This window comes from Saimiri boliviensis, chromosome 7, assembly GCF_048565385.1.
Source record: "Saimiri boliviensis isolate mSaiBol1 chromosome 7, mSaiBol1.pri, whole genome shotgun sequence".
NCBI classification, from domain to species: Eukaryota; Metazoa; Chordata; class Mammalia; order Primates; family Cebidae; genus Saimiri; species Saimiri boliviensis.
In genome coordinates, this window is record NC_133455.1 from 62,682,789 (window position 1) to 62,705,899 (window position 23,111).

The 23,111-nt window shown below is 37.8% G+C and overlaps 2 protein-coding genes across 6 annotated transcripts in view; both read right to left on the bottom strand.

Moving 5' to 3' along the window:
* The window catches only part of YEATS4 (YEATS domain containing 4), a 137,838-nt gene extending 120,963 nt beyond the window's left edge, over positions 1 to 16,875 (bottom strand). For 4 of the 5 annotated variants that reach the window (XR_012518420.1, XR_012518417.1, XR_012518418.1 and 1 more), the window contains exons 1-6: positions 11,533 to 16,875; positions 8,293 to 8,412; positions 6,152 to 6,218; positions 5,968 to 6,062; positions 711 to 803; positions 535 to 622 (exon numbers count right to left, since the gene is read on the bottom strand). Coding sequence is in view for 1 of the 5 variants with exons in the window: in XM_003927780.4 (XP_003927829.1) it covers positions 535 to 622; positions 711 to 803; positions 5,968 to 6,062; positions 6,152 to 6,218; positions 8,293 to 8,412; positions 11,533 to 11,583 (514 nt within the window). In the remaining 4 variants the exon portion in view is untranslated. The remainder of the gene's footprint in view (positions 1 to 534; positions 623 to 710; positions 804 to 5,967; positions 6,063 to 6,151; positions 6,219 to 8,292; positions 8,413 to 11,532) is intronic. The other variant, XM_003927780.4, reaches the window with a different exon arrangement.
* Positions 16,876 to 16,955: 80 nt separating this feature from the next.
* Positions 16,956 to 22,549, bottom strand: LYZ (lysozyme). The gene is made up of 4 exons (XM_010338419.3): positions 22,371 to 22,549; positions 20,586 to 20,750; positions 18,569 to 18,647; positions 16,956 to 17,727 (listed from the first exon to the last, which is right to left on the bottom strand). Exons 1-4 carry the CDS (start codon positions 22,504 to 22,506, stop codon positions 17,661 to 17,663), a joined length of 447 nt encoding a protein of 148 aa, XP_010336721.1. The 5' UTR covers positions 22,507 to 22,549; the 3' UTR covers positions 16,956 to 17,660.
* Between the last annotated feature and the right edge of the window lie 562 nt (positions 22,550 to 23,111).

Below are 23,111 nucleotides of genomic sequence, written 5' to 3' on the forward strand. Positions count from 1 at the left end.
AACAGAAAACCAAGTACCATACGGTCTCACTCCTAAGTAGGAGATGAACAATGAGAACACATGGATACTGGGGGGAGGGGGAACATCACACACCAGGGCCTGTCAGGGGTTGGGGGATAGGGGAAGGATAGCAGCAGGTGGGAGGACTGGGGAGGGATAGCATTAGGAGAAATACCTAATGTAGATGACGGGGTGATAGATACAGCAAATCACCAGGGTATGTGTATACCTATGTAACAAAACTGCACATTCTGCACATGTACCCCAGAACCTGAAGTATAACTAATTAACTTGAAAAGAAAAAAAAGAAAGTAGGGTACTTGGGAACAATTTAAAACATCCTTATTACATGTTCTACTGTAATACACACCTTGTTTTTAACACCTAAAAAACTTACCTGTATCAGTTTTTAAAGTTTAAAAGGTACTAACTGTATGATTATAAATCATTCTGTTATAAAGACACATGCACATACAATCCTTTCACCATTACAGAATACGGTATTTTTCAGAATTATGAATATATGGCACTTACATTCTGTTTCATGCTTGTAGGCTCCTAATGTTAGCTGACGAGATGTTGTCAATAATTGTTGCATCATTGCTGTTGGGTCTTGAAATATCTAATGGGACAGAATGAACAAAAACCCAATAACTTCAAAGTTCTTCACTTCAAATCGTTTTAAAACTATCATTATAAAATCTTCTTACCATTTCATCATAGAACTCTGAAACCACTGTCTTTTTCCCCAGCATTGCATTGGTGTCTGATTGAAACAGCTTTAGCAAATGATAAAGGGTTACCTGTGAAATAAAAAAAGATGTCACATCTGTGCAATGGTTTTTATCATCACAAGACACTGTCTTTTGACTGAATTAGAGACTGGGATAAATGTATACATGTCAAATTCATCATCTTGTTTCAATTGCAACTTATTACAGCAAATCACCCTAACTTTCTGTACCTTTATTTTCCTATTAGATACATTCATATCTACTTAACATGAATATTCTGAAGAGGGTAATTAAAGATCTGTTCAAAAATCTCTAGAGAAGAAACTATAAAAGTAGCACAAGATAAAACTATGGAAATTGCCGGGCGTGATGGCTCAAGCCTGTAATCCCAGCACTTTGGGAGGCTGAGGCGGGTGGATCACGAGGTCAAGAGATCGAGACCATCCTGGTCAACATGGTGAAACCCCCGTCTCTACTAAAAATACAAAAAGTTAGCTGGGCATGGTGGTGCGTGCCTGTAATCCCAGCTACTCAGGAGGCTGAGACAGGAGAATTGCCTGAACCCAGGAGGTGGAGGTTGCAGTGAGCCAAGATCGTGCCATTGCACTCCAGCCTGGGTAACAAGAGCGAAACTCTGTCTCAAAAAAAAAAAAAAAAAAAAAAAAAAAAAAAAACCTATGGAAATTAAACTGATAAATCACTGAAACATGAATTCTTTTACTTACATAAGTGGGTTAATTGTGACAACTGCTTTTGAAGATTAGAGTTTACAAATTTACCATGGGGAATAAAAGATCTGATACTTTTAAAAGGAATGAAAAAGTTCAGTGAGGGCAAGGTAATTTCTTTGGGGATCTATAATATTATTACATAAATGACATAATAAATTAAAAGTTGGTCAGCGACAATTCACTTTGAGAAGAGCAACATGTCTTCAAATACTTAAAAACAGGTACAGTAAGACATCAAGGGAAAAGCTTCAAAGCACAATGTGTGATTATTTTAGCAAAATAAAATCTGGTTGGGAAAACATCAGAGTTCTTGTTGAAGTTGTGAAAACTTCAAATAATTTTCCAAAAAGTTAGCTAAAATCATTGTAAGAGAATGCTGTTCTTCAAAAAGTCATGAAATGGGGAGCAAGGAAGGGTACACTGAAAAAGTTAGAAAATATAAAATTCCTTGCAACTGAATTTAAACAAGCACCATCCATTCCCCATAAAGACAATCTAGCTCAATTAACAGAATGTCAGATTTCCCCGTACATGGCTCAGCAAGCAGAAGTATCCTACTTAAAGGACATCTTCCAGGCTCAAGATGATACACTAAGAATATAGAAAAGCGAGGAAGGAAATACAGAGAATTCTACTAAAGTAACAGTAAAGACAGACAGTCTACAAAATCAGAGCATGAATTATATATCAAATTATTTAAAGCAAATAATTTGACAAATTTCTAGAACAGACAGAAAGCAGATAAGTCTACCAAGCAGGATAATAAACAGTAACAGAGAAAAACCACAACCTGAAAACTTAAGAAAACTGCCTCAGAGGTAGAAGCCAGAGCTCCCAGGAGCTCTACAGTGCTCCAAGCTCAGAGTTGGCAAGTATCAAAGCCAATAATGCTATAAGGGCTTTTGGACCTTCCCTTCTGTCTCCACTCTAGACAAGAAAGCCTATCTACCTTTAGTGCCTAGTATTTTTCACCCCAACAATGAAGTACGAATTAAAAATAAGAACATTTCAGATGGCCAATGGCTCTGAAAGTTTATTTCTCAGGTATCCTTTCTGAAGAAATTCCTTCAGCAAAATGAAAAAAAGAAACTTGGAAACAAGAAGAAAAAGGAAGAAAATGATCTGTAATCATTAGGCCCTGAAAGATACTATCTAAAGTCGAGAAATCCAGTATTAGGGATTTAAATATATGAGATGCATAGGAGTGAGTAATTTCTAGAGGAACTCAAAACAGGTAACTGTTAAAAAGTGGTTTTCTTAGAAAAGGGGTCAAAAATGGGAGAAAGAAGATGGTATGGGCTGAATTGTGACCTCCCTGCAAAAGGTATGTTTTGTTTTGAGATGAGGGTCTCATTAGTTGCCCAGGCTGGTCTTGAACTCCCAAGCTCAAATGATCCTCCTGCCTCAGCCTCCCAAGTACCTGGGACTACAAATGCACACAAAAGATATGAAGTCCTAATTCTCAGTTCCTGTGGATGTGACATTATTTGGAAACAGGGTCTTTGCAGGTATAATTAAGATAAAGTCATTTATGGTGGAGTATAATCCAATATGACTGGTGGTCTTATAAAAGAAGACGACACAGAGACCAGGGAGAAAGATAAGGCCATTTGACAATGAAGGAAGATATCAGAATTATGTTGCCAATAGCCAAGGAACATCTGGGGCTGGAAGAGGCAAGGAAAGATGCTCCCCTAAAGGCCAACACCTTGATTTCAGACTTCTAGCCTCCAGATCTGTGGGAATAAATTTCTGTTGTTTTAATCCACCCAGTTTGTGGTACGAGAAAACTAATACAGAAGAATTGCGCTTATTTCAAAAATCTTCTCTTAAAACCACGTGCACATCTGACTTTTATAATTAAAAATTCTTACAATTACATCATAAAACTGTCCTTCCCTAAATTTATTATTTGGACTTTCAGAGGCATTCATGCAGATATAGGCAATAAAAACATTTCAAGACAGATGTCCCTGATTTTGAGTGGTATTTGAAAATTTTTAGAACAATGAAACTGCCTATACTTGCCTAGAAATCCCTATTTCTAGGAATGAAAACTCAATTTGGCATTTTGCTTTTAGAAACAACAATTCTTTTTATAGTGGCTTGATCTGTATAATATGTTACTGGGTAACAGAAGTAAATCACAAGTTACCTTCCAACCAAGTTGTCTTTCTTGTATATTTTAAATAAACCTTCATTTGACATTTTCTATAAGAGCCAACTACTGAAAAAATACAACAGTCTAATTATATTCAAAAACACTATAATACTTCTTAAGAAATCAAATTCAGGCCTATGTAGATCTATATGGAAACCTATTCAATACATTAATCACTACAGCAGTGCCATAGGTTATACTATTTTACCTTTCTAAGAGTGACTTCGAGAGCGGTCTCATAATGAGGTTACAGGATATAATGATTTCTTTCATAGATTTATTTTCCAACTGGGGATGGGGATAACAGATGAGGAGACAGGGAGGTAAGGCAGCATATTCTCAAAAATGAAAACGGAGCAATCTTACAAAGTTAAAAAGAGCTTCTGCTCTAGTAACATCATGGGCTGCTTCTCTCTCCCTGTCAACATCTGCTAAATTCTATAGTTTATTTCCCTAATAAACTATTCTCAATAAGGTCAGTGTCTCATCTTAGTATCCTTTTCAATCCCTTAAACAGTATCTTGCAAATAGCAGACATTAAATTTAATAATTTCTTGGCCGTTCATGGTGGCTCACACTGTAATCCTAGCATGTTGGGAGGGCAAGGTGAAATTTGAGATCAGCCTGAGCAACATGGTGAGCCCCCATCTCAACAGAAAATAAAAAACTAGCTGAGTGTGGTGGCAAGCACCTGTAATCCCATCTACTACGGAGTCTGAGGAAGAAGGATTGTTTGAGCCCAGGAGATGGGGGCTGCAGTGAGTCATGTTTATGCTATTGCACACCAGCTTGAGCAACAGAGTGTAACTCTGTTTCAAAGGAAAACACATTGCCAAACAAAATATAACATTAGTGTGTTTTCCTGAAGGGCAACATGGATGGTAGGAAATCTAAAAACTTCATCACATGAAAACATGAACAACTTTTAAAGAGCTATGGATGTTTACTCATGAGAAAAGAAAACTAATGTATGAATAGTAATCAGTAAAAAGTTCAGGAAGCGTAACATAAAGTACACCTTTCTTAAAAGTAAAATCACCCCAACCTTGAATAGGGTGTTTTACTTAGTGACATAATTCTCCATATTGGAGATACGCAAGCCCAAATGAGATTCTCATTTGAGAGATTGCCTAAATAAATTCCTACATAGGAAGAGAAGAGAAGAGTGAGGCTAAGTCAATGGGTCCCAAATCTCACTGTGCATCAAAATCACCTCGGGTACTGGCCCCATTCCAAATCTACTGAATCAGACTCTCCAAAAGGTGAGGCCTAGGAGTTTGAATTTTTAAAAAGCACCTCACCAAAAATAAATGAATAAATAAATAAATAAGCAAGCACCTCAGGTGTTTCTGATGCAGCCAGTTAGGAATCAGTTTGCTGAAATACTGGCCCAGGTGATATTTAGCTCCTTTAAAAATACAAACACAGTTTAAAAAACATAATCTGATAATTAAAATGTAAATATTTGGTGATAAAAGAATGATGTGATTCTAACGAAGATAAAATTAATGGTGTTGAATGTTAAAGCCTTGAAATTGGAGTTAAACCCCAGCCCCATATGTGGAATGTGAGAGCCATTACTGAGTTTCGACCCTATAGTTTTAAAAAAAAAAAAAAAAAAAAAAAAAAAGGCTTAGTGGTTTTATCCAAAAGAAAAAATACTAGAAAAAGGTATGAATGCAAATATCTGGGTTCAAAAACTAGCTCTACCATAATTAACTGAATGTTTCCGAGCAGTGATTTGACCTTTAAGCCTTGGTATCCTGATCTCTAAAATGAGGATATTACAACCTAACAAAGTTGCTAAGGATGAAAGCAAAAGCCTGAAAAGCCTGGAGGGACTTTTTACATTATCAAGCAACAATCTGATAAGAAAAGATCAAAAGATAAAAAAGCCAGTAGTTACAAAAAATAAAGACTCATAAATAAGATATAAAATGAAGCACTAGTACTGATGACAGTTTAAAAAAGCAAAAAACTATTTCTTGGTGTTTAGCAAAAACTATAAAAACCATTTTACACAGCATATGGGCTCAGCTTGTTTATTACTAACAACCAAATGAAAATAACAGTTTTAATTTTTTTTTTTGCTGCAGTGATCATCAGACTTCCATGGTTACTTTCCAATATATGTTTATATTACTTCTTCCCATATGTGGGGAAAAAAAAGGATTTTCAAAAGTACTTCACTTAAAAATGAAAAACTTAACTCATGTCAAAATACACTGTGTCATAAGTTTACATAAAACACATGTGAGTGAACACTATTCATTAAGTATTATTACATTTTCACATTTACTAAGAAATCTATTTTATATTTACAAAGATTAATGCTACTTACAGGTCTTTCATTGGGATCAATGAAAAATATTTTGATGATTATTTCGAATTCACCCCATCCTGTTTCAGTAATTTCATATGGAGGCTTAGTAACAACTAAAGAGAGAAAACAATAGTAAAGTATCGGTTTAGTTTCCTAGCTGTTTTTAACTTTGGATATTGTGTATCAAAAGACTATATTGTACCTCTTAAAGGATTGCCATAGCTTTCATGTAATTTAAACTGGATTTTCTTCACATATGCTGACATATCCTAAAATATAAGGAATTAATTAGTTTTATGATCTACGTATGAAAACTAGGAAAAAAATACACTAAACATACGTACCTAATTTTTAAAAAAAATACTTCCCCTCAAATTTTATAGAACCTAATTTTCCAAAAAACATGAATTATACCTGGGAAGTTATTTTGCTTTTTTTGAAAAACAAAAACAAAGGAAGACTATGTTGAATTCTTTCATAATTTGTAATATATAAAAATACATGTCCCTAATTCCCTTTTTTTTTTTTTTGCAAATCTTGTTTACATATACCTCTATAGATAATACCCTAAATCAATTTTTTTTCCATTAAAACAACAGTACATATCTGGTACTGTTACAGAAATAACCATAGAAACCAAGGCAAATCTATAGTCAATTTCAAAGAACAAAATTACATTTACATTACATAGGCCAGGCATGGTGACTCATGCTTGTAATTCCAGCAGTTTGGGAGGCCAAGATGGATGAGGTCAGGAGTTCGAGACCAGCCTGGCCAACATGGTGAAACCCCATCTCTACTAAAAATACAAAAAATTAGCTGGACAGGGTGGTGGGCACCTGTAATCCCAGCTACTTAGGAGGCTGAGGCAGGAGAATCGCTTGAACCTAGGAGGCAGAAGTTGCAGTAAGCCAAGATCACGCTACTGCACTCCAGCCTGGGCAACAAGAGAGAAAGTCTGTCTCAAAAAAAAAAAAAAAATTATATTACATAAAGCTAAGAACAACTAATTTAAAGCAATATAAGACTGCTGAATACAAAAACTCCTCTTTTTCTTGATTTTATTTTGAAGTACAGAGAATATTCATTACTTATGGCACATAAAAGGGCTTCTGTTGGCAAAGGTGTCTTTTAAAAATATAATTCATTATAGAAGAATAAAAAATGCAAAATAATAACTCATGTTCAATAGTAATGTTTATTTTTAATTTACTTTTAGGAATTTTTAAATGTGCTTATATCTACATTCATATCTAACTGTATTATTTAAAAAATAAACTGGAATCTTACTGTAATGATATCTTCTTTTATTCTTTCTTTAGCAATGGAGTCTTACTATGTTGCCTGTCTGGTCTCACTCTCCTGGGCTCAAGCAATCCTCCCACTTGGGCCTCCCAAAGTGCTGGGATTACAGGAATGAGCCACTTCGCCTAGCCAATGGTTTTTAGTTATATTTACAATCTCATAACTACAATTTTAGAATATTTTTATCACATAAAAGAAAGCCATATCCATCAGCACTTACTCCAATACCCTTCCCTGCCACCTCCTGGCAACCATTTATCTATTTTGTTTGTCTATGGATTTGCCCCCTCTGGACATTTCATATAAATAAAAGTATATAATATGTGGCCTTTTTAGTATCTGGCTTCTTTTACTTAGCATAATGCTTTCAAGTTCCATCACGTAGTAGCATGTATCAGTACTTTACTTTTTATTGCCTGATAATATTCAATTGGATATACATTTTATTTATCCATTCATCAACTGATAGACACGTGGGTTGTTTCCTCCTTTTGGCTATTATAAATAATGCTGGTATCAACATTCATATGCAAGTTTTTGGGTGAACTTTGAAGGGTTTTAAATACAGGAATAATTTACTCAATAAATATCTTTTAAATACCTACTATGTACTGGCTATGTTCCAGGCACAGAAGATTCAGCAATGAAACAAAATTACCAGCAATCAGATGACACAGCAGAGCTATCTTTTACATTCTTTGATGGTCTTATTACCACATTATCATTTTAAGGATTAGCTGCTTATTCCTGAAACTCCTGATTAAATACTACATTAACCTGAGATATGATGTTAGGAAGATGTATTTATACCATAATAGTTCTTGTTACCTTAATTTTAATTAGAAAACATTTTTGGAAAATTGGTTTCTACTATTTTATGAAGATGACAGTTCTCTATTTTTTCAAAAACTTTTTGACAACACTCCTACAATGGGCCAATTTTATAATCAGAAAGTTACTATTAAAAATTACAGGTTACCTTTAAGCAAAACAAATTACAGACAACTTTAAGCATAACAGAAAAAAACAAGTGCCTACCTCATTTCTATATGGTTTTACATATACCGTCCACTGATGAGTGTGCCCATCTTCTTCTCTTTTCTTTCCAAAATACCGAGCAACATTACCATAAACTATTGGTTTAACGATAGTAACCCCCTAAAAGAAAAATAATGTTAAAATCGATGAATATTGTACCATCACCTAAATAAGCAGAATAAGAGCTCTGAAAACCTGTTTTAAAGAATAACAATTTATAGTTTGCTCACAGGATTTCTCTCAAATCAGACACTTATCCTCATTTCGTATTAATACCAAAAAAAAAAAAAACAACAGAATTACAATGTTCCCTCTGTGAAAATGTTTTTATTTAAATTACCACGTAAAGCACTTTGAGAGTTTTGTTAAAAGAAATGCAAAAGGCCTTTTACTTAAACACTGAAAGCTAGGCATTAAAATAAAACTTGACAATTTTGACTGGCATCTCCTGTAGTGATGCCTTATCACCCGCCTGTGGCAGTGTTTCCCAAAGTATAGCATAAATATTAACAGCAATTTATGACAGGTAGAATAAAGGTCAAACATTTTTCACTTTTTTACTTACGTGTTTAATCAGTATTTTAAAAAAGAAAACTGTAATTAGAAATTAAAACCTACAATTTCACTGAGGTGGGTGGATCACCTGAGGTCAGGGGTTTGAGACCAGCCTGGCCAACATCGCAAAACCCCATCTTTTCTAAAAATACAAAAATTAGCCAGGTGTGGTGGCAGGCATCTGCAATCCCAGTTCCTTGGGAGGGTGAGGCAGGAGAATTGCTTGAACCTGGGAGGCAGAGATTGCAGTGAGCCAAGATCATGCCACTGTACTTGGGCAACAAAGCGAGACTGTCTCAACAATTATAAGAACCCTGTAATTTCAAAAACATTGACCTGTAGAGGCTTTTAAAAATTAAATTGATTTAAATGTAAATGTTAAAATAAGTATTACAGTTGGATTCAGACACAGCAAAAATGGCCACGTGGCACTTGGATGACTGAAGCTTGGTAAACACTGGCTGATGACATGTTTGCTACATTTGTTCTTAGTTTAACATACATATTTCTTATATCTGTTAAGTGCAAAGGCAGTGAGTATTGACAGATTATGATGGAAAAGACAAAAAGTTTCAACTGAAGTGAAAATACTGAATGTTGCACATGAATCTGAAACCAATGGCTCAATTGCAGAAATGTATCTGAAGGAAAATGAGCAATATTTACCACATGTGAAAAGTGCTGAGCAAATGTAATTAACAACAAGAAATGAAGAAAAGCAGCCAAGGGCAGTGGCTCACGCCTATAATCTCAGCAGTTTGAGAGGCTGAGGCAGATGGATCACCTGAGGTCACGCATTCGAGACCCGCCTGGCCAACACGACGAAACTCCGTCTCTACTAAAAAATACCAAGACATGAGCCGGGCATGGTGGTACACACCTGTAGTCCCAGCTATTTGGGGGGCTGAGGCAGAAGAATCGCTTGAACCTGGGAAGCAGAGGTTGCAGTAGGCCGAGATCGCACCACTGCACTCCAGCTTGGGCGACAGAGACTCTGTCTCAAAAAGAAGAGAAAAAGAAAAAGAAATGAAGAAAACCAGTGAAAAAAAAATGGAAAAACTTTGTGGCTGAATAATTAACTACTCCAACATCCAACACCTATAAACCTAAAGTTAGTTCAGAAGAAGGCAAGCAGTTTGTATGAGAACTTGAAAAAATCACAGTGCTACTGATGACACTTTTGTGGGAACAACAGATTGGGCTTCAAGTTGAAGGCCTGATCGAATGAGTACAAGGGCGCTGACACCGGGAGGGTATAATAGATCCCATAGCTGCTAAGGTGCTGCTACGAACTTGCAGAGGTCATCAACGATGAAAAGGGAAATCACTTGTCAAGATTTCTACCTAGATGAAATTTAGCTAAATTGGAAAAAGATGGCTGAAAGAACGAATAAACAATCAGCAAAGAGAAATAAATCCCCAATTTCTCGCTGGTAGTGTGCCTCCCGTCTGAAGCCCTAGCTATTGGGGAGGCTGAGGCGAGAGGATCGCTTGAGCCCAGGAGTTTGTGGCTGCAGTGAAGAATGACCAGGCCAAGGACTCCAGCCTGGGTAACAGAGACCCTGCCTGTAGTCAAATATAATAATAATCATGTAAAAATACGACACAGATAAGGATTTTAAAAACCTACAGATTAACTATTTTTGTACAAAAGTGGGTGACTCTTCCAGCAGCATGTTAGAAGGGAATTAAAAAAAAGAAAAAAGAAAAAAACCAAAAGTGGGTGATTCTTTTTAAAGAAAATATCCTTTCCTCTATAAATAAAAATCGGGGGTTCAACAGTTGTTTTATCAGGAGCCAGTGGATCCTGCCTTAAAAATTAACATGCCAGAGGATGTGGGAAAGTGTGAGAAAAATAAATGTCACAATGTCAAAACATTACGATAGGCTCTATGAAAATTTCATCAAAAACAGAAGTTGACATTTACTGAATGTTCCCTATGTGCCAGGCACACTGTTAGGCTCTTGTTTTGGGGCTCTGTGGACACTGTGCGTTCCGGCAAATTTTTTTATTTTTTTACTTTTATTTTTAGGCGGAGTTTCGCTCTTGTTACCCAGGCTGGAGTGCAATGGCGCGATCTCGGCTCACCGCAACCTCCGCCCCCCGGGTTCAGGCAATTCTCCTGCCTCAGCCTCCTGAGTAGCTGGGATTACAGGCACGCACCACCATGCCCAGCTAATTTTTTGTATTTTTAGTAGAGATGGGGTTTCACCATGTTGACCAGGATGGTCTCGATCTCTTGACCTCGTGATCCACCCGCCTCGGCCTCCCAAAGTGCTGGGATTCCAGGCGTGAGCCACCGCGTCCGGCCTGCTACAGACACTGTTATCTTTACACCTGGTGTGCGGCGTCACCGCTTGACCAATAACCTAGGCTGCCAGCGAACGTGCACCAAGCCGAGCTTTCCCAGCCCTCGGAGTGGCCCGTTGACTCAGCAGCCACGCCTAGGTTTCCCCAAGCCACCACGGGTCTGTTTGCGTTTTGGCGGGGATGGGAGTTGGCAATGACGCGAGGACGTCGGGGCCCAATGAACGCCGGCTTTGACTCGTTCTCCGCCTTGAAACCACGGTTCAAATCGGAGGAGAGAAGGCGCGAAAAGAAACCCAGAGGCCCCTCCCCGCGCCGCGCAGGGAGGAGCCGGGGCGGAAGAACCGCCCCGGAAGAGGCGCGGGTCCGTCACTGACCTTTACTCTCCCGCCGGAGTCAGGCCCAAATTCGGCCATTCTCTTGAACATATTGTCCCACGGAAGAAGCCGCCGCCGCCGCCGCCAGGGAAAGAGACCGGGGCTGGCGGGGTCGCCGCTCCCCTCAGAGGCTGCGCTCCTCTCAGGCGGGCCCAGGCGGAGAGTTTCTCGCCGAGGGAGGCGGCGGTAGCAGGGCTCGAGGCGCTGAGTAACCGTTAACTTCTCGGGCTGACAGCTTCCCCGAAGGCGTTTCAACCCCGCGCAGGTGGAGAGCGCAACGGAAGAAGGGGCGACGGCGGCGCCGTGCGCAGGCGCAACGGGCTCGCGTGTGCGCACGCAGTGCACACTGCGCACGCGCCTGGCGGCGGCAGTCACATCGCAAAACCCGTCCAGAAGTTTCAAACCAGAAAAATTGGAAGGAAGGAAATAATCAATAAATAACTTAAGAAAGTTGTCCGGAAGTTAAGGATATGAATTCACCCTGGAAGATCCTACTAAGCACCCAGCACAAATATTAAATCATCCACCTCAAGACGTGTCATTGTGAATTTTCCGCACGTCAAGGATAAAGAGATCCACACCCTTCCACGTTATTAAGACTGTGGAATCCAGAGTGGCTGCAGATTGCTCGATAGAATCATTAGACTCTAGGAAGCCATACGGTACTGTCTTCAAAACTCTGAGGGAAAATTACTTCCAGTTTAGTCATCAGTGTTCCTACAACTACCAATCGAGTGTGTGACTAGAATAGTTTCAGACGTGTTAAATCACTACATACACAAAATCGTACCTATCTTACTTTTCCCAGTACCTCCAGGAAGATCCTGTAGATCTGATCCACCAAAATGAGAGAATAAGCCAAGAAGGAGGAAATTATGAAATACAGGAAATACAATAATTATCAAAATAATAAAATCCCGGGATGATACTGAAAGAGCCCCGGGACAAAAGCTGTGTACAGGCATAGACGGCAACACAAGCAGATTGGAGTCGGTCAGAAATCTTTGGGAGACACTGCTTCAGAGGGATGGAATTGATAAAATTCCAGCTGGCATTGAAGCCTCGAGAGATTTGAAGGGTTTGGGAGTGTAACTCATGACAGGCAAACAGAAAACTAAGCAGCTGTAAGAATTACGCAGCTATTAATTCTAGGGAAAACAAAATCTTATGCAAGAAAAGAAAGTAATTGTATTTATGGTTACATAAATACTGAGTTTGGTCACTCTCCCCCGCCCCCCAAAAATAGAATTTACATTTGGAAGGATGGGCTTTGGAGAAGGGTACTGTGATGGGGATGAAGGAGGAGGAAGTAGAGTTTAATTTTTAACTTCCATAGTGGAAAGTCAGTATCTTAAAATGGAAAAATCAAGAAGAAGCAATATAAGTCTTAATATTTTTAAGCATGGAAGTAAATATAAAAAATATTAAGCTGAAAGAGTAGAAAATACTGCTGATAGTAATTTTTAGTAATTCCATTTAGCAACTTGACGAAAATATATTTTTAAATGACTTCACTAAATAGAAGTGCAAGGAATGTGCTCAGGGCTTAGTTATAATTAGTGTCACATGAAGAGCTCAGTTGTCATATGGATGTCACTCTGCGTTTCAACCAACATAGGAACTGAGTTTCTTTTGAAAATGATTAAACATTGATACTGATTTTTATTCTGTTCCCAGAATAAGAGTAGAAATTTGGTTCGGGGGCATAATTATATTAAAAACACTTGTTATGATTAAGCAATATTTATCAAAAACTAAAACAAATCTCCAACAAACATTGCTTTCCCTCTTCAGTCTACTTTGTCTGATCTCTGGCAGTTTCCTCAATCAGCCTGTGTTGTTGGGTTATCCTGGCACTCCTTGAACATCTCTGCTTCCCAGCTGTCACTCTTCAAGTCTTTCTCCCTTACCTTGACTCATCCTTCGTACACCGCAGGGTATCCTGATATGCATAAACTCAGATTCCTTCTGAGTTTATTCATATCGGAGTGGTCCAAAGAATTTTGAAGCCTAAGGTTGCACCTATGTAATGGCCCTCTGCTGCCCTCCCATGGCTGGTCTGCGTGCTGTATTTACATAGCCAAGAAGTGGCTTGGAATCCCACAAGCTGTTGTACTGGAATCGTGTGGCCTTGAAGAGGAAAAAAAAAATTCTTAGAATGTTCAGCTTGGAAGGAACATACTAAATAATCAGCAAGAGATTAATCTGATCAATTGATATTTATTGAGCATGTACCATGTTCCAGTCACTCTTCTAGGTGTTTAGAATACACAAGTGGAATGAGTGAAAAATTTCTGTTCTTCCAATGAGGACAGTGGTTCAGCATATTACGCCAGCGATGTAACTTGGTAAAGAGGGTGTCCAGGTGGAGGAAAACCCACTGAGGGATGTCAGAGCCTGAGTGGAGGGCACTCAATGTTGGGCAGACTTGGGAAATTGGTTACATACAAGCAAACCCATCAAATTCATAAATGCACTAAGGATACATTTTAAGGATATTGAGTATAATGAATGCTAAGTTTCTTACTGTCAGAGAAGAGAGTTAAAACACGGAAAAGAAGAAAACCAGAGTGAATCCTGTGGTGTGGGGTTAAGGTTGGAGGTATTGGTGTGAATTCATGATTTTCAATATAAACAGATAGATATAGAGACAAATATAGCGTCAATGCATGTATCTTCCAGTTCTGTTCACTGATAGGGCCTGGGAACAGTGATACCCTAGTGCCCAGGTCTTGTTTTTTAATACTGTTATGAACTTTGAGGAATCAGGGCTCCTTGGAGAAATGCCTATTCCATTTCTGGAAGCAAGGAAGGAACAAGGTGAGCCCTGGAATATCTCATGCCAGAAAACAAGAAAGTGCTTGAAGAATGATGGAAATATGTGGAAATGACACAGAAGCCTACCTGCAGGGACTCGCTGGCCAAATCGAGGACAGCTGTGAACATCAAAATAAATAATAGTAGTGGATTATAACTCATTATGATTTGAATAAAATAGAAGCCATGGGTCCATACTGATACAATAAAAAAAAATGCATGACCAGGCACGGTGGTTCATGCCTGTAATCCCAGCACTTGGGAGACCAAGGTGGGCAGATTCCTTCAGGTCAGGAGTTCAAGACCAGCCTGGGCAACATGGCAAAACCCCAACTCTACTAAAAATACAAAAATTAGCCAAGCATGATGGCGTGCATCTGTAGTCCCAAATACTCAGGAGGCTGAGGCGGGAGGATCACTTGAGCCCAGGAGGCAGAGGTTGCAGTGAGCTGAGATCACACCACTGCACTCTAGCCTGGGTGACAGAGTGAGATCTTGTTTCTAAATAAATAAACAAACTAAAAATTTGATGAGCAGTAGTCTCAAAGCACCTCCTCCTCGAATACTTTACAGTGAAGATGGCTTGCAGATATCTCCTTAATCAAGTGATCCAAGTGAATATCACCAACAATGGGGCAAATCAAAACTGCATGCCACCTGAAAGGATGCAATGAGAAGAACATCACTTCTGTGGTATTCCCACCAAAGATACATAACCTAATGGAATCGAGAGAACACCAGAACCTTCTATAACATAACTGGTCTGTAGTCTCCGAAAGTGTCAAGGTCATAAAAATCCAGAAAAAAACAACTGAGGAAACAATTCAGATGAAAAGATACTTTAAAAACATGACAACCAAATAAAACACGATTCTGAATTAGATGCTTTTGTTACAAAGGACTTATTGGGACAATTGATGAAATTGAGTAGAATCTGAAGATTAGATGATAGTAATGTATCAGTGTTAACTTACTAATTTGGATAATTGTTTTGAGGTTGTATAGAAGAATCTCTTTGTAGGAATTACACACTGATATAGTCAGGGCCATTAGGTATCATGTTGGCAATTTACTCTCAAACAGTTCAGAAAAATAAAAGACCTTCATACAGTACTTTTAAATTTTTAGAAAGATTGAGATTATTTCAATATTTTTTAAAAAGTGTAAAAACCGGCCGGGCGCGGTGGCTCAAGTCTGTAATCCCAGCACTTTGGGAGGCCGAGGCGGGTGGATCACGAGTTCAAGAGATCGAGACCAACGTGGTCAACATGGTGAAACCCTGTCTCTACTAAAAATATAAAAAATTAGCTGAGTATGGTGGCGCGTGCCTGTAATCCCAGCTACTCAGGAGGCTGAGGCAGGAGAATTGCCTGAACCCAGGAGGTGGAGGTTGCGGTGAGCCAAGATCGCGCCATTGCACTCCAGCCTGGGTAACAAGAGCGAAACTCCGTCTCAAAAAAAAAAAAGTGGAAAAACCTCTGTCATTTTGGAAGTTATGTTTTGATGAGAAGAGACAAATAAAAATATGTAGTATATAAAATTATTATAGGCTTGAGCCCTGAGGCACTCCCACATGTAGAAATTAAATAGCAGAGAAAGAGTGAGCAAAAAGGACAGAGATAGAACAGTCGGTGAGGTAGGACATAAATGAGGAAAAGCCAAGGGAGAAAAAAATTGCTGGAAGTATGAAGTGGCTCACTTTGTCAAATGCTGCTGAGATGAACAAGATGATTACTGGAATTAGCACTGAGGAGTCATGGGAGAAATCCTGGAGCAGCAGTTTCAGCTGGGTGAGGATGGAAGTCAGATTAGAGAGAAAAGACAATGGGAGGTCAGATCATGGAGTTGGTGAGTAGAGACATCCTTCCCCAGAAGTCTTGCTGTAAAGGGAGCAGAGAATGGGGTTGCAGTTGGAGGATTATGTAGGGTCAGGGGAATATTCGTTGTAAGATGGGAGGTTACTAGGACAGACTGTAGAATGGTGGAGGTGATCCAGCAAAGAGGAACAAATGAGAGATCCAGGAAACAACCTAACTCAGAGTAGTGACAGGGATGGGAGGGAAACTGCATGTGGAGTCCGTGCTGTTGGCAGGAAGAGAGGCTCTTCATCCTGGTAATAGGAGGGAAGGCAGGAAGGACGGGCTGTGGGAAGGTATGACTGTTTTGGTGCAGTGGAGGGGAAAACTTTGTATGAAGTTGCATTTGTTTTATAAGTGTAATATGATGCCAGGTTATCTGCTGAGAGCAGAGAAGGGTGGCGGATGAGGGGCCAGAGGAGGAGGCTGAATGTGTGTGTTTGGGCTTTGAAGAAAGAAAAGGAAGAGTAAAATAATAACAGTCATTTTGGAGACTGGGGACACAAAAATGGAAGGACTGCAGAGAAATAACTAAAATGGCCAGGCAGACTTGAGGGCTCATTTGAGATTTATGGTTATTAATTTAAAGTGACACCTGTCAGCATGCTTGTGGATTTTTCTCCAGCAATATCCAACTATTTAAGTGAGGATATAAGAGAGATATTAAGAGCACCAAATCATATTTTTTCAAATATATATCTTTTTTTCTTTAGAGACACTATAGGAATCTAAATAAAAACAGACATGGTATGTGTTGCAAAGCCTTTAATGAGAATGTTTGTATTTTTTACATCATGCATAATTTCACATTTGTGATTAATTAGTAATTATTTCAATACTTTTAAGCTCATATGCCTCAGATTTAATCATAATACATGAATGAAATTAATCAAATTAAGGGACAGAAATTTAGAAAGAAACAGACTTTATGAAAACAAAGTTCTCAGTTCAGGCAGTCTGTTTCTAGCATTTGGTATTTCACCTACCCCTTTAAAAACTTCATATTGCCCAACAAAAAGTGGTGACTTTTACTGTTTTTGGAGATGACTCAACAGATGCCTACACAGCTGGTATTTTGCCTAAGATTAATTTAAGATAACCTTTTGTTATATTTTACTTAACACTGAGTATACTTGTATCACTTGAGATTAAGTCTGGGTTATTTCTTGATAAAAACAATGTACTGGAAATGTATTTAACAACCAAGGTTTTAGATACATTTTCACCAGTATTAGCTCTGTTTGCAAACTGAAAAATGCTGTAGTCTTAATATAAAATAACAACCACATTAGTGAACATTACATCTCTTAGAAGAAAGGCCATATTTTGCTCCTGCTTCTGTAAAAATACTATTTGTTTGAAGGGGAAATAATGGTAGTGTGACCTTTTACTTAATTACTACTCCCTTAATGTGGGAAAGAGACAAAAATGAGCTGAAGAAGGAAAATTCTGCAGTTATACTCCACAACCTTGAACATACTGACTGACATCTCTGTTTTGACAATGAGCTTTCCATGCCACCCTGTAGAAAAAGATGAAGCAAATGGTGAAAGGTTAACACATATCTTCAGTGTAACATACCTACTTCATACACCTTGGGGAAACAAAATATTTTGCCAATAGATAAAATGCTAAAATAGACCGCTATTTATTAAATGAAGCTATGCATGCAAAGTATTTAACTCCTCCCTAAATCTCCCGGTAGAGTATGCTGAACATAAAGAGCGAGTAATGTGCATTGTACAGCAGCAACTGCAAAGTAACTTCCACATTTACTTATTTTCTCTCTCTCTTTTTTTTTTTAGACAGAGTCTCACTCTGTTGCCCAGGCTGGAGTGCAATGGCACAATCTCTGCAAACTTCCCCTCTTAGGTTCAAGCAATTCTCCTTCTCAGCCTCCCAAGTAGCTGGGATTACAGACACCGGCCACCATACCCAGCTAATTTTTTGTATTTTTAGTAGAGATGGGATTTTGCTATGTTAGCCAGGCTGGTCTCAAACTCAGGTGATTCACCTGCCTTGGCCTCCCAAAGTGCTGGGATTACAGGCATGAACCACTATGCTCTGCCCACATTTACTTATTCTAAAAAGAATTTCAAGGTATGACAAGGAACTGGTAGAGTGTGAAGAATCTTAAAACTCTAGAAATCCCCGAAAATAAATTGAAGAGTTAAAAAAGTAAAATTCTGGATCAGTTAAAGTAGATTGTTTCTTCAAGGATGTAGGTAATATGTTATTTAGCATAAGCCCAAAGCTGCAATTTTCAGGTGTCATTAGCATACTTCAGTCTTTGAAAATCTGCTCTCATTGTATATATCAACAGTAGAGTAAAATAGTTTTCCCATTTAACACTTAAAACATACCATGCTCTAATGCCTTGTGGATCACGGACAACCCTCTTTGCACAGGCCACAGCTTGAGTGATGTCATCTTGCAGCAAAGCTGAAAGACAGGTGGTAGGGAATGAAAACAACTTTAATAGATATTTCATTTTAATTTTATGTTTAGCCAGCTTTATTCTGTTAGGCTGTGGAAAGAATGCTAAGATATTATTTTCTGTGAGTCCATGTATGTGTGCTTGTTGGGGAAAACTTTCCCTTCATTCTCTCTCATATAGCATGAAATGAAGCATTGTTTTCCTCATTTACCAAAATCATTGGAAGCTCTGGAAGTATTAACAAAATGATTAAAGATCTTCTTTGTACTAGACACTGTAAAAAAAAAAACCAACAACAACAACTAGTGATATTTTACTTGGCAGTTCTATTATTGAAAATTTACCCAAAATAAATAAAAAATGCACCCAAAGATGTATGCACAAAGCTCTTCATAGCAATTTATAAGAGGGAAAAATGGAAACAAAGTACTCAATAGAAAGAGTTGGATCAAAAAATTATAAATATTCATATATTAGAATTCTAGCCATTCTTTTAAAATAATAATACAGATTTGTATTGTTTTCCTCATCTGGAAAATGGAGCAAAAGATAGTTAAAAATCGATACGTATTTGCTGACATGCAAATAAATTTGTGTGATAAGCAAATTGTAAACCAGTATGTGTAATACAATTTAATTTTTGCAAAAGCACCCATTACTTGCATGTTTATATGTGGGTAAATATGTGTATGATATAACTTAACATTCATATACATGATTGATACATGTTCTTAAAGAATATATACCAGAATTTACCCATGGTTATAAATCTCTGGGTAGTAAGATAATGGGTTTTATTTTTCTTCTTTGTATTTTCTAATTTTTATTTAATAACCAAAGATTATTATATAATACAAAATGTTTTTTAAATTAACAGGATTTTTAAAATAACATAAGATTAATGTTCTCTATTGGGAATTTTAATGTTTAAAAATTTAATAATATCAACTTTGCCAGATTTCTGCGATATTTTTTGCACTGAAGATTCCACGTTATTTCTATTTTTATTAGTTTAATAAAATATTTGTTTCACCCCAAATAAATAAATCCTTAAGTTAATTTGTCATCTACAAAAATGATTCTACAGGAACTGTATTTTTTGAAGATGCAAACTAAAGAATTTAGAAATGGAATGTCATAATGTTCCTAATTCACTTAAAAGTATCTCGGCAGTAGCCAGATAAAATGGCTCATGCCTGTAATCCCAGCACTTAAGGAGACTGAGATGGGAAGATTGCTTGAGCTCAGGAGTTTAAGACCAGCCTGAGCAACACAGAACTTGCCTCTACAAAAAATTTTTAAAAATTAGCCAGGCATCATGGTGTGTGCCTGTAGTCCCAGCTACTTGGGAGGCTGAGATGGGAGGATCATTTGAGTCTGCAGTGAGCTGTGATGGTGCCACTGCACTACAGCCTGGGGCATAGTGAGACCCTGTCTCAAAACAAAGCAAAACACTCGAAGCAAAAAAAAAAAAAAAAAAAAAAAAGAATAGAATAAGCAACTATGGGAAAATGTTAACAACTGTTAAAGTGCATAATGGGCATATGGCTGTTTATTATACTAATGTCCCTAATTTTCTGTATATTTAGAACATTTCATAATAAAAACCAAAACAATTAAAAAAAGACCACACAACTAAATTATCCCTAAATCTCCCCAAAGTAAGCAGGAGGAATGGCATCATTCTGGTCAAAGCATGAGTGAGGCCATTGACGGTAAATTAATAGGTCATTCCAGAAACTTTTGTATATTAAAAAACTCCAACCTTTTATAATACTAGTTCTTTAATTTCTTAGGGAATTATGAGGAAAATAATAATGACTTTCTGGAAGTTAGGTGTAGTTTTTCTAAGTCCCTCATGAACCGTTCAAGTCTTTTTCATTTGCATTGAATCTCAATTCTTGTAAGTATAATCAGATTGGTCAAATATGAGCTTGTCTTACCATTGCAGGATATATGACAGGCATTAACTGCTCCTGGGGTTCTGCCATTATTACACCAATAGTGGCTATTGATCTGAAATATCCCATAATCAGTGCTTTGGTCTCCAGGATTGTAGTTTGTAGCACGTGTGTTATAGTCACTCTCCCATTTGGCCAAACACATCCCTGAAAAGAACTTATTTTTAGTAATAAACAGCAACACTAAGTGACTTATACTCTATAGTGATTTGGCCAAACACATCCCTGAAAAGAACTTATTTTTAGTAATAAACAGCAACACTAAGTGACTTATACTCTATAGTGAAATCAGTTCTATTTAGCTACTTCTATTTTACTGACTTGCTTTATAAGTATAAAGATTTACTTAATTTATAAAATATCTCAACACGTTAGTGTTAAGGGACTTGTAAGAGAATCCTTTTGTAATGCAAATCATCTTGTAACACTAATGAACAATATAACATACTTTCAAAAATATTAAAATACATGTTTCTTCCATTGCTTTTACCTTTTATGCCCTGCTTCCATCCCTCAGGCAACATTTAGCCAAGAACAGAAAAATCAACAGAGCTGTTGAGTGGATTTTGTAAATTCATAACAGATAGGTAGGCTGGTGGAAACATGCTTTTTTTAAAATCAGAAAAACATAAGGATTTTCTGACAGAGAGAAATTTTCTTATAATATCTAAAGGTGAATTTGAATATCAAGTTAGAATCTTGAAAACAAGACTATTCTGTGATTTCATCCCTTTACTTGTTCATTCAGAAATAGCTATTGAGGGGAAATGTCCGAATTAAATCTGAAAAGTACAGAGATCACATTGACAACTATGGACTAAACTGTAAAATAACTTTTCCTCATGGCGCATCTTGAATTGTGTGGAAGAAAATGAAAGATAGTTAATCAAGCAGAATAGATAAAAATAATAAAACATTTCCTGCTGAGTTTCAGGGATCCTATATAAAGAGTGACTGAAGGGACATAGGTTCCTACTGCCCTTGTGAGGAATTCAATATATTCTTTAAAAACTTCACTGTTAAAAATCCTGTGTCAGCCAGGCATAGTGGTTCATACCTGTAATCCCAGCACTTTGGGAGGCTGAGGTGGGCAGATCATTTGGAGCCAGGATTCAAGACCATCCTGGCCCACATGGTGAAATCTCATCTCTACCGAAAATACAAAAAAATTAGCTGGGTGTGGTGGTGCACGCCTGTAGCCTCAGCTACTCGAGAGACTGAAGCACCAGAATCACTTGAGCCCAGAAGGCAGAGGTTGCAGTGAGCTGAGATAATGCCACTGCCCTCCAGCCTGGACCACAGGAGACTGTCTTAAAAAAAAAAAAAAAAATCCCATGTCATGGCAGGGGAATTGAAGAAAAGAAAAATACTGCTTCACTCTAGGCTCTCAGAGCCCAAGTTCGAAATGGGAAATAACTGGAGTCACGTACCAAGGATTGAGAGAGTTTGGCCAGGTCCTCAAATGTACCTTTCAATCAGCTTACATGTGCCATTAAATCTCAGGCACCCACAAACTTCCTAGCACTAGAACAGTACAACAGGTCCTGTTTTACTTAGCATGGAGTTTCCCCCTGCCATGCCCTCATTCCTTTATCTGGTATCTCTGATTATAAAGAACCAAACTGATGTTTTTAGCCATTGTAAGTATACAAACCCACAAAGAAATAAAAACGTCTATTCACTCAAAGCCCCTTCTTCTTATTCCTTCTCTCCTAGTGTCTGTTCCATACATGGCTAATTCGCTGGAAGTATGGAGACTAGACTTACAGTTTGCTAGGCTGATTCCCCTGTAGCCATCCATTCCAAGCCTTTTCAGAGTTCTGGCCAACTCACACCTTTCGAAGACCTTGCCCTGGACCATGACAGAAAGGAGGACAAGCCCCAGAATAATGAGAACCTTCATGTTGACTGGTAAGTCAGACAGCTAGGCTGACCAGGGTGAGCAGGCTCCAGTATTTAAGATCTTTTAATTTCCTTCTTCCTCTTGTGGTTTGAGGGCTCCACCCTTTCAGCTGTGGGGAAAACAGGAACTGTGTGTGTATTGATCCACTAACTCTAAGGAGATTTTTTAATGCTTGAAGGGAGATAAGCTGATTTCCTAAGAATTAATCTACAGGAAAATAATGAAATGACATTGTTTAAAGTACTGGCTCTGGAAGAATTGGGTATAGCACTGTTTCCAAGACAGGAACTTCCTTCTGTTTTATTATGAATTTGAGCAACTATAAAGAAAAAAACAATGACTCTTTTGTACAGCTTAAAACGAGCTGTGATTTCTGACTAACATTCAGTTTCGTGAAATTGCTTTGTATGCATTCACTATTTTATATTTATCTTTTTTACCTAAAATTATTTTATATGTAATTTTCCACAAAATGAACATGACATATGTGCCTGTTGTCTTAATGGGTGTATAGCATGGCACCATGTTGCTCAGCTAGTTTCTTACTTTAGACTGTTTTTGTTACTATAGTACATTTTTTATTATTATAAATCAGTGTTTTACTA